This window comes from Protopterus annectens, chromosome 7.part1 (genome assembly GCF_019279795.1).
Source record: "Protopterus annectens isolate FY-2018-M chromosome 7.part1, PAN1.0, whole genome shotgun sequence".
NCBI classification, from domain to species: domain Eukaryota; kingdom Metazoa; phylum Chordata; order Ceratodontiformes; family Protopteridae; genus Protopterus; species Protopterus annectens.
The window spans coordinates 167,561,744-167,574,260 of NC_056740.1; the positions used below are offsets into that span (position 1 = coordinate 167,561,744).

General features: G+C 40.0%; 1 protein-coding gene across 1 annotated transcript in view; it reads right to left on the reverse strand.

The window, feature by feature from the left end:
• Positions 1-12,517, reverse strand: part of RBSN (rabenosyn, RAB effector) — a gene marked incomplete in the record, with an annotated part of 650,407 nt that overhangs the window by 206,051 nt on the left and 431,839 nt on the right. Inside the window, 1 exon segment of the mRNA XM_044078624.1 lies at positions 6,487-6,557. Within this exon segment, the coding sequence (XP_043934559.1) occupies positions 6,487-6,557 (71 nt within the window).

Genomic DNA, 12,517 nt, shown 5'->3' on the forward strand with positions numbered 1-12,517 from the left:
AGGGTATCGGACAACTCCTTTAGCAGATCTCTCTGAACTCTCGTAAAGTGGTAAGGTAATTCAGCAAGGGAATAGTAAATCCCACTGAAGAGAAGACACCCTTCCCATATCTATCCATCCTAGAGTCTTTATTAGGAGTGTGGATTGTGGAACTGGTCTCAAAGTTCCTTTCTGGTGGCCGCCGCCATGACCATGGCATCCACCAGAACTTCTTTTGAAAGAAAAATCTTGTCCGATGGCAATGTGATATATTTATTTGGCCTCCTAGGAACAGGATCTATGGATTTATTCTGGAGTCTCCCAAGCCTTCCAAGAGATTAAATCAATAAGTCTCATCGGAAGGAGGGGTCATCCAGGAGGTGGAAGGGTGGGACCCAAAAACCTTCAGGTATACAGATTCCACCGATGAAGGGGAGCTGGACTGCCAATCAGCTCTCTAAGCACTTCCAAGAAGTCTCCATAGGAGACCTCTTCAGGAGGGTGGCTGTGGCCCTTTGGCTTTCTTGAGATCAGTATCTGAAGTGACTGACTCCTCCTGGGAGTCTAGAGGTTTCCTCTTACAAGTCCTCTTCCAAGGGACTTCTTCAATCGGATAATCTCAGGAGGTTTCATAAAGGGGGAAGTTCCCCAAGGAACATCCTGAGGCTTGGAGCCTCACTGTCCCTGTGGATGCGGTAAAATAGAGGACGAAGGCACCAGGAGGAAAGGGGGGAGGAAGATACTGAGAGAACAGAGTGAGACTGAGAAGCAGTCAAGGCTCTCCTCATAGCCTCAAAGACTCCTTGGCCCTGATCCGATGAACTCACTGGATCTGACAAAAAAGCAGTCATAGGCTGGAGGTCCCCCTCTGTACCAGAAGACATGAAATCTGAGGCGGAGGTAGGATCAGAGCTCATCCGAGCTGATGCTCCAAGTGGCAGTGTCTGATCTGAAGAAAAAGTGGTCAGATCATGATCCTCGGGTCCGACCAGAGAGCTATGGCTTCTAGAGTCCTTCCGTATGGACAAAGCGGAGAAACTTGGAGCAGATGGCAGTGAAGGTCTCTGATCAGACACAATCCGAACATCAGAATCTTCCGGCTCCGAACTGAATGGTTGGGTCAGAAGATGGAGAAGCTACCCAGGGCAGGTTTGGATGGCTCAGAAGTCGAAACAACTTCACCAGCGCTGGTGTCTTGAATAACCTCTGTACTACCCTATCCACATCGTCGGATAGGCTCCTAGTGGAACAGGTTGATAGAGTTGGGAGACTTGGACCTCACAATCTGGAAGAAACTTTTTCAATGGAAGGAGACAGAGTTGGCTTCTAAGCAGAGCTTGTTGGAGCAGAGACTAGTAAACACTCCAATGACCCTTTGGATCAGATACTCTTCTGCTCCGAAGTACTTAAAGGAGAACACAGTTTTAGTTTTTTCTGAGCCAGCTCCAATGAAACCTTCTGAGTCGACAGAGGAATCTTTTTCAGTTTATCAGACGAAGTTGAAGAAGCTGCTGAAGATTTGACAAACTCATGGCACAAAATGGCTTCAGAACAAAGGCTTTTCAATAAACCCTTTAACATCAACTTATTTTCTCTCACTAACAAAGCATGCTGGTTGAAGCCATGGTAAATTCTGCAAGATTCTTGCAGGTGCAAAGGGCCCAGACAGTAGACACTGTGCGAGTATTACTCAGGGGCATTTTTTTTTTTTTTTTTTTTTTTACCACACTCATCACAGTTTTTAAATGTCAAGGGCTTGTCAGGTTTCTGAGACATTTTAATAGCCAACAAAAACAGGGTATAAACAATGTAAAAACTATTAAAACTACTGCCAATAAGCAAACCAGAAAAAACACCAACAGTTAACACTTCTTAACCTACTAAAGATAACTAGAAAGCTAGCAAATATAAGAAATATCACAATTTCTATAATTGTTTTTTGTATATTCATGGACGAATTAAGAAAGTCCAATTTAAAACCATGGATTAACAGGAGAGGAAAGGGTGGACATGGTTCTTTCTACTTACTAATAAAAATTCAGTAGAGAGGACCAGAAAGGGATAGAAAAACATAGAAAAATCTGAGAGAAACCAAAGATAAAGGCAATATATAATCTACGAAAGAAATATATAAAATTTAAACTTAGCCTAGAGCTCAGTGAAATGACCAAGTCATTCAAAGTGGCAAATGAGATTTGAGGTAATGAAGAGGCACTTCTGGGAAGGGAAAGGTGCCTGAGAACTTAGTTAAAGACCACAAGCTTTTGTATTAGGCCAATATGGATTCAAGGGACTGGAGCTACCTCATACATGAGAATAAAGGCGAGATTGACAACATCACAAAATTACACAAAGCACATTTTTCCTCACAGGAAGAAACTGACGCCAAAAGATTCCTTATACTTTCACAATTAGCCAGAATAAACTTCAGTGAGAGCCTGACAACTGAAAATTCTAAAAACTAAAGTTGCAAGAGCATACACTTATTCCCAAAATTATCAAAAGCCCATCCTTGTCAGATGGAAAGAGATTAGTATTAACATGTTTAACTGCACATGGATTCAATAAAGCAATAGCTACTGGGGAAGGTTTACGGATAGTACACACAAACATTAAAAGACTGAGGATTTTATATAATCTTCACCCCCCCCCCCTTTTTTTTTTTTTTTTTTTTTTAAGGGGCAGTGTGCAGACTATCAGGGGAGAATTCTCTAACAAAAACATCATCCAGGGAACACAGAATTGGAGGAAAAGGTGAAGGTTCTGGAAATTTAAGCTGTAACAAATCATAACATTTTCTGATGGATTTTAAATCATCACCGTTTTCCCACTGAAAAAACAGACACATCCTGGAAACAGTCTCAGAGAAAGAATCCTTCACGCGGACCATCAGATACCAAGCTCTTTTCAGAATCTGAAACAGAAATCTGGAGAGACAAACCTACATTTGTCCCTTCACATTCCCCCACAGGTTCAACCTCTTGAATCTCTTAAGGGAAGGAGGAATCCTCTTTTCTTTTCCAGAAACAGTCTTAGAGGAACAGTCAAGAGCCTTCATTAAACCCTGAACTAAGCTTAATAAATTATTTTTGTCCACAGTAATTGAAATAGAAGACATATATTTAGATTGTTTCATTTAGACATTTATTTTTGAAGAAAGAGACCAGGAATTACCCGAAAAAAAAAACTCCCTAGGGATGTGCACAGCACTCTCCATGCTCCTTCTCCCATGACCAACAGTGGCGCTCTTGCCTGCTAAGCGCATACCAACAGCTGCACAGGATGTGTCTTAATCCTTGATCTATGGTGGCTGTAGGGATTACACCACAGGGAACCAAGGAAAAAGATGAGTGGTCCATGGAACCAGCTTTGGCCTCAGCAAAGTCACTCACAGGTAGAGGAGGTCAACAGCTAGCCTGCTGTGATGGCAAATATGATGTTTAATCCTTCTTTAATGGAAGGTGATACAACCAATGAGCCAGAAGGTTGTTTTATGGCAAAGCTAAAAATGGTACCAGATTCCTAGGGAAGCTTAGCAGCAGTAGTCAATAAAATAGGCAAGATGTAAAAAAAGTAACGTTTCCCAGACGAAAAAAAAAACATAGCAAAAAGCACCTACCCAGACCCAAAAAGTAAAATAACCTTTTCACGCAAAATTAAATGGTTTACTACAAAAGTATTAAAGTAAAAAAAGTGCCACGCCTATCTAAAGTGTACAAAAGTCACATGACAGTCAAGAAAAATAAATGTTCCTATTTTACAAAAAAAAAAGCAAGTCTTCTTTGATAAAACTAAAGTGGAATATATCTGACTAGCATTGGAAAAGTCATAGCCAACAGTTGATCTGACAGCCCACAGAAGATCGATCTCTTCGGTGGCAATACAGATCTTAAGGACATTGTACAAACTTGACTTTTAGTCAGCACAGCTCGAAATTACTGTTTGGGCATGTGGAAGGTGCCCTAAAGCTTTCAAAGTTGGCCGGCTGTTGTATCCCGATTATGATAGAACTCATACAGCTTAAGCTACTGCAGCTGTGATCATAATCAAGAAGATTGAAACAGCTTTCTTAGAAGTACAATCAACTCAGAAATTTTAAGAACAAAGTTGTATACTGCAGCATTCCTAGAAACATTTCTAATGCTCGAGTGTTTTCTGGCTTTGGCATTTGTATATCTGATTATGAATCAGGATTCAGTCCATCTAATTTTACAGCGCGGTTCAGACTTGACATTCATTTTAGTTTTGCTTCTATTTATCTCTATAGTTATGTTAAGTTTATTTAGCAGCTGTATCAGTGTCTTGTTATACTGTTCTTGTGCCCGACAAAAAGCAGCAGATCAATTAGTTGTCAATAGCTCTTTTGAGCACCCCTGGCATTGATGAGATACTAAACACAAGTCTGTAGCTATCTGGTGGTGAATTAAATGTATAGTTTCCAAAATATAGGGTCTGTATCTAGTCCCCTAAAGAACTTGGCATATGGCAATGTTAAAAGTACATTCTCAACTACAATCAAAGGGTAATGTATTTTTTACTTTCTACAAATCTTGTGGATTAATACAGATGAGAATCTTGTCTTTAGCAAGTGGCCACACTACACACCTCTTAGGTTGGTTATAACTGCCTCTTAATGACACAACTTCCGAAAGCTACTTGTATTTTACTAGAAGCATTAATTAGTGACACAGTATAAGTAGACTGCATCTGTATGCCACAGCTTTCTGTTAAAATTTTTATGTCTTAAAAAATAAATAAATAAATAAATAAAAAAATAAACGGTGCAGAAGTGCTCTCTAAAATGCATGGGGATACAACACCATGTAAAAGTATACAGGACATAACCTATACAAGAGTCCACAACTAAAAAGGATGTAACTGAGGCATATGTTAAAAGCCATATGGAATGATAGTGTTTTATAAATTATGAAATCACTTGTATTATTCAACTCCTCAGTTTTAGAAAATGCTCCTTAGCCTCAATGCTAACCGCTAGGGGAAATATTGACGACAGCCAAAAGGTACAAGATTCCCGACCTCCATACACTAGAGAATTTCCATCTTCGTTAAACTCCCGTTACAACATAAGCAAGTCTACAACACAACCAAGAAGTAAAACATAACTGTTGCACCTATGACCTGCTAAAGTAATTACGCTATCATATGGACAGAAAAAATGAGTACATTTGCACAGTATAATAAACAAGTTGTTATAGCCAATCCAATGTCACTCCCTAATGTTTCACTCCCTAATGTTTCACAATAGTACTATGCAGAAATAAAATACATGTTAGTGTCACAAACTTAACATTTTAAGATGTTATATGTATTAGGCAATTACATACAGTTTCCTTTAACTGTATTCACAAATTCAAAGTTTCCATCTTTTTAGCACTGGTATTCTTTGTGATATTTATATATATATGTGTGTGTGAAGTACATTGTAACATAAACAACATCGGCTATGTATACGCTTTCTTTTAAATACTGGAAAAGAAAACCTTTATCTTTATAAATCCTTGACGTTAATGCCCTCTGAGGAAGGAAACTCCATGGTGAAATAAAGCAAAATAACCTAGGGGTATTTTTTTTATATTCTGCAACAATTTCACCCTCAGTATACCTTTCAACCTAGTCTTCTAGAAACGTCAGAGCTATAACCTTAATTGTTTTCTCTTAATAAAATTAATCTCAGTACTTTAATCTTCTAACCCTGGCCGCATACCTACATTTTTATACACATCTCAAATAAATTTGTATGCTCCATTCCAAACACATCTATTACGCTTAGCTACAGATGTAGAAATTTCATCTCGGGTAATACAAGCTTAATTTGACCAAGTTTGATCAAACACTAACAAAAAATGTCACTCTGGCAATGTAATAAAGCAACTCTTCTTGGAAGGAACAAGAATTTACCCAACCATTGCTAGAAGGAAGAAATAAGACAGCTATATCGATTATCAAGCATGAATGTGCTGACTTGTCAGTATCATCTAGAGCTGCACCAAGGTAACTGGGCGGGCAGTGGTGCAGTGGTTAACATTGTCACATCACAGCAAGAGGTTCTCCATTTCAATTCTCAGCTGGGGTGCCTTCTGTGTGGAGTCTGCATGTCCTTCCTGCATTCACGTGGGTTTTGTCTGGGTGCTCCGGCTTACTCATACATTCCAAAGACATGCATCTGGGACCATTTCTCTCCAGGTCTCTGCTGAAAATGGGCTCTGTCCCAGTCAGACTTTCCCAAGTACACAAATGTTAAACAAATAAACTACTGAACAGTTACACTGTCAGCAGAATTGTTTGAAGGCAAGAATATCGATATGTACTTTATAAACAATACAATGCTTTTTGAAAAAGATGCTGAAGGCTTTGGTGCTCTTTCACTCTGATGTTTAACAGCTTACTAAAGTAAGCAGCACTGAGAAAACCTGTAGGAAAAAATTCATAACTCTGTCCAACTACTGCTTCTTTATCTTATAATTAACATTAAATGCAAGTACCTACTTTAACGATTCTGCCATCTTGATATACTCAGGAGCTTTCTGGTCAGCCTTTTCCATACAGAGTCGTAGTTTCTGTTGAAATGAAGATTAAAAAAATGACAAAGTATTAGGTTACAGGTAAAAAGACACTATCCTTATAAATAAAACAAACTCTACAAAGAAACAAAATATACTTAGATAATGTGCTGTCTTTCTATACAGCTGTTTGTATTATGTTCTGTTAATTATGGTGACAACAAAAATCCATAAAACTTAAGACTAGAGAGCTATAAAGGAAAACTCCAGTACAATAAAATCAATCATACTAAAAATATTACTGAATACTACCATATAGTATGTTAAGCAAACCATTCCATTAAATGTAAAAATTACAGACTAAATGGAACAGAGAATGTACTTAAGCCCAACATGTACACAGTATACTGTTGCAATGTGCTGGCTATTAAGGTTTTCAAACTATTAAGACAGGTCATCATTACAGTAATTATGAAAGTACAGTTGTGCAAGTAAGCTCACCATAACAGCACAGGTTCAAATAAATCACTGCTACAGTACCCTTAGCTGTACGGGTGATATCTTGCCAGGGATATATCAGCCGGTGAGCTTCCAAGTCTTACAAGCTCTCGACATGCACCCAAGCTGCTGGCAGCAAGAGTTTCTGAATGGAGAACAGCACCAGCCTAAATACCAAAAACATCAAGATTTCATTGTCACCTGAAAAGAGGGAAGCTATAGTCCTGATAAGAATGTAAACGACAGGTACAGTTATATGACACCTCACCCTGGCAAAAGCATAAAAGCAACCAGGGGGATTAGAGGGAGGAAGCTGCTGCAGCAATGATTTATTTGAACATGTAATGCTATGGCATGTTGACAAACTGTAGAACGTTCAATCATTACATAACTACTACAACAACCTTAGCTGTACAGGTAAAGTCTACCAAAGCTTATACAGACTGGGAGGAGGAAGGAAGATGGTCCAGGAGCCCTTGAAGAAAGGTCCTTGCAAAGCTTGAAACAGACCTGGAGAAGAAAATTAATTTGCAACGCTTTTCAAAATTATGTACAGAGGGCCAAGCAACTACCTCTAGAATGCTTCTAGGGTCCACCTCTTTCCAAAACGCCATAGTCGAAGCCAAGCCACTTGTAGAATGAGCCTTGACTGTGCCTAGAAGTGTCTTGTTATGGTATGAACAATAAAAAGATATAGCCATAGACTGTTGACACAGGTTTCCCTTTTTTACTTTCATAGGAAATGAACAGCTGTTCAGCTTTCCTGAAAGGTTTAGCTGTTAAAATACCTGTGCTGCCTATATATGTCCACAGTACAAGAATTTTTTCTCCCTGGTTTTAAGTTCTGGAAAGAAGTTGGGGAGATGGAACATGTGATTCAATGTATATTCAAACAACTTTTGGCATAAATGAGGGATTTGTTCTCAAAGAAATCCTGTCTTTATGAAACACCAAATACGGTTGACCCACCATAACAACCTGCAACTTAAACTTCCCTTACAGATGTCAGAGCAAGTAGCAATGCTGTTTCCCAAGTAACTAATTATAAAATTAGCCTAATGAGCGGGTCAAAAAGAGCAAAAACAAACACTTCCAAAACAAACTTAAGATGCCAAGTAGGTGCCACCTGTTTCCCAGGTGGATGTAAATGCAAAATCCCTTCCAAGAGGAGCTTGACCAAAGACTGCCTAAAGGGGAAGATCCAAGGGCAGACTGCTGAAATGGCTGAGAATTGCACCTAGACAGAAAAATATAAAAACCCAGAAGATAACTCGCACAAATATTGAAAAACCCATATTACAGAAACACTGAGTGGGCTCTGCGTTTTAGTGCAGTACCAACTAGCAGTATAAGATTTTCTCGTAGCACATTTCTTTGCCTCAAAAACACGATACATGCATTCAGAAAAAGGGTGTCTAAAAGGAATCAAAACTGAATCACACAGACTGTCTTGCTCTAGTTGTTTGAGACTAGAATGTACCAAACACCCTAGTCTTGTGCAAGTAAGCTTGTAGTAATTTCCTTTCACCAATTCCATAATAAGGGAGAACCACTGTTGCCTGGGCCAGAAGGAATTCACCATGATCGTATCTGGACAGTCCTTCTGAAGCTTCAGAATGATCCTATACACCAGAGGAAAGGATCGAAATATATACAGGAACATTCTGACCAAGGAAATAACCATCTGATTTCCAGGCCTGTTTGCAAGGAATCCTGGAACAATTTATCTGTTTTGAAATGAGGCAAACTGATCTACTTCAAGAGATCTCCAGATCTGGATCAATTACTGGAAGACCCCCCCCAATTCTACTTCCATTCATGGCCATCTGTCCTGGTCCTGCTCAGTTGGTCTACCACAATATTCTGCTCTGATGTAAGAAGCTTTGAAAGTTAAACTGTGTTAAATTGCTACCTCCCAAGCTACCATTACCAGCCTGAAGAGGGTAAGCTCTGGTACTCCTCTGTTTATGTACCACATCAATGCAGTGTTGTCTGTGATCACTTGAAGAGGACCTGGAGAACACATATGGTGGAAAACTGACAGCAAGAACAGCAGCTAACATCTGTTTTACATGGATGTGCTTTGACCTGTTCTATGAGCTCAGTAGTTCTTTAACCCTCCCAACAGACTGCACGTCTCATGCAAAATCCAGTATACCTGTAGCTACAGACTGTGTAGAAGTATTTGGAGGAAAATAGGTAAGTGGTAAACTACCATTAAAGCAAATTTCTCTTCACAAATTCCAACACTGGAACCTGAAATGTCAGGGAGTGAAGATGCTGGGATCATACTGTTTTCAGGAATTATGGCACTGTCATACGAATATGGCAAAGGGAATCATGAGGATCACAGCAGCCATGAACCCTAGAATCCACAGATACGTTATTGCTGAAGTTTAAGACTGACTAGAAAAGTTCAGGAACAAATTCAGATACAGGTCTACTTTTTTCCTGTGGAAGGAATGCCTTTTACATGGAGATACAGAAGGCACCCTAGAAACACTACCTGTAAGGAGGAGTCAAGGAGAACTTTTGAATGTTTACTTAGAATCATTGGTTGAGGAGGACACTTCACACTAATGTAAGAGATTTCTGACATGGAGAAAGACTCTTCAAAGATACACAAGTTATCTAAATAAGGAAAAATGTGAATGCCCTGCATCTCCAATGGGTTGTCACAGGAGACAGACACTTTCCAACACCCTTGAAGCAGTAGATAATCAAAAGGTAATGCACATAACTGATAATATAAGCCTGACAAAGAAAACCTTAGAAAACTTTTGAAATTTGTAACAGGAAGCCAGTCAAGCATCCTTTGAATCTAGGCTTAACACCCCCCCCCCAAAAAAAAAAAATGAAAGAAGGAAAGAGATGCAACAGCTTGAAGGGTCTCCTGATCTTCAAGAGGTATCCTTTGACACCTGAAAAGATCCTGAATAAAAACCTTTGCTCCACTGATCTAAAGGAACTAGTTCTAACTCCCACAGAAAGTATTTGGTTGACGACTGTAAAAACAGGCAAGTCTGACTTGGAGAACTAGGGGGGATCTACAGGGAAGAATAGAGACTTACACACTGCCACCTGTAACCTCTTGAACTACCATTTGCCTTACAGAATCTATTATAACAAAATGAAAGCGGTGAACCAAGCACAGTCAACTTTAAAAGGAATGCCAGGGTGGGGAGGCAGGTTGAAGAAGAATGCTGCAAGTCATTCTGCATTATTAATCTGTCCTTTTCTTTAAGGCTTTCCTTCTTTCTTTGAATTTTCCTGCCAATTTTTTCTTGAATTTCTGCTTGTTAGAAGCTTACTAAGATGGTTTATATTGCTTTTTGTTAAAGAGCTAGAGTTTGCAGAAATTTTTTTTTTTTTTTTTTTGCAAAGGCTGACAAATCTGTGTAACGCTCTGAATCAATTTCCTGTTTTAATCTGAATACCTCAGTAGTAGCTGAAAGACCAAACAAAACCTTGTTCAAAGGAGAATTTGGATTAAGCATATTCAGCAAACTTCTGCATACACACCCATGCAAACCTTCTCATAAGAGGCAGAAGCTGCTGCCCTTAGTAGATTCAGCAAAATCATTAAGTACACTTTAGAGTGCTTTGTTACCTGGGAGACAGAAGCTATCAAAGAATTCAAAGAGGAGAGGACTTGCTTTCTGAAGTAAAACTAGAACTAATGTTCCTAATGAAACATCTCATTCACACTAGAAACAGTTTAAGAAAAAAAAGATTACCCCTCCACAGCAAACTGAGAAAAATGCTTTTCTCGGAGGCAAAATAAAGTACTTTGGCAAAAATATGAAAAGATGCCCTTTCACTTTTCTCTTGGTCATCAGACAGGGAATCCTGGGAAACAGAGAATGGACTTATATTTTTTTTTGAAAAATTCCAGTCTCCTTTAAGAGGTTAGAGTGCCTGCATTAAACACAGAGCCAAATCTTTCAACTCTTCCTTAACAGAACAGTCTGAGAAAGACAAATGTTGACATTGTCTCTTCTTCTAGAGGCATCCCAATCCTTGCTGACCAGGTCTCTTAGCCCAGCTATGCAGGGAAACACTCCCTCCTCACAGAATGAGGAGAGTGGCTCTACCCTACCCCGTCCAGGGCATCTGAAAAGCTGCTGACCCCACCCAGTCCATACTGGCTGAAGGAGCTACACCAAGAGAGACCCAGAGACTACACTGAATGATCTCATAAACTGGTAATGGCCACAAGCAGAGTCACCCAGCAGTTGAGTCACAGACTCAGCCTGTTGTGTTAGGAAGGGCTCCTTTAAATTTGTTTTCCTGGGTTCAAAAGAAAACAGAACTGTGAGACTGCTATACTGTTCCATGGTTCTGTGGAAAAGGAGCCTGATTATACAATGACCCCCCATTAATATTCCAAAAAGTACAGTCTTGTACTTACCATAAATATAGATGTTCGAGTGTTCACACTGCTGCAGTCATTGCACTTGGGTTATCCTGCCGTCAGGCAGTCCCGCAGTCGGCCAGAGTTCCAAAGTCTTGGTCCGGCGTCGGTTGCTGTCGCTTCTTCCCTGACGTCAGTGCGCCAGGGGTATACAAGATGCACCCGACGCCATTTTCTTCAGTTTTTCTTGCCCCAGATGTCAGGTGACCCCAAGTAGGTAGGCAATACATATTGCTAATAAAACATATATATATAAAATAAAAACAATACCTTCAGTTACAAGCAAATACACCACAAAGGTTGTATAGGATAGAAAAGTATAGATAAGTCCAGCTAGGACAGAGGGGATGGAGGGAGGGTAACCTGGACTGCAGCAGTGTGAACACTCCAACATCTACATTTATGGTAGGTACAAAACTGTACTATGTTCATCGTGTTACACTGCTGCAGTCATTACACTTGGGTAGAATCCCAAAGCTAAGGTTGGGTGGCTGGTCTATAAAGAGTTGGGATTGGCTATGAGGCCCTGCAGAACTGCAGTGGCAAATCCTGCTCTGGATTTAGAGTAAAGAGGCAAGTGGTAATAGAGGTTCATAGATTAGTACTAGGCTAACTGCCCTTGGGGGCCATTTTAAGCCTCGCCAATTATCCCATGTGAGAGTCAAACCCTGCACCTTGTGTTTGTAAGGCAAACACCTAAACCATTATGCCAACCTCCCACCCCATGCTTGGTAAAGGTGTGCACTGAACTCCAAGTTGCAGCCTCCAAAATTTCCTTGGTAGGTACTCCTCTGAGAAAGGCTGTTGAAATGGCTGTCACCCTGGTGGAATGTGGCCTAATGTTATTTGGGACTGATTTTCCATGCTGTGTGTAGCAGTAACGAATACAGTGTCCTATCCATTTGGAGATAGTCTGCTTTGAGATATCCTTGCCCTGTGATCCTGGGCGCAGTAGATAAGCCAAAGGGCAGTGCAGAGAATTGGTAGTGCATTGTACCAGCTTTGAATTTGAGGTATCTTCTGCAATTTTGTCTGATAGGGACATGCAGGTATGCCTCTGAGCTTCAGAGTCACAAGCCAAGCCTTCTTGCTCAGTTTTCTTGAA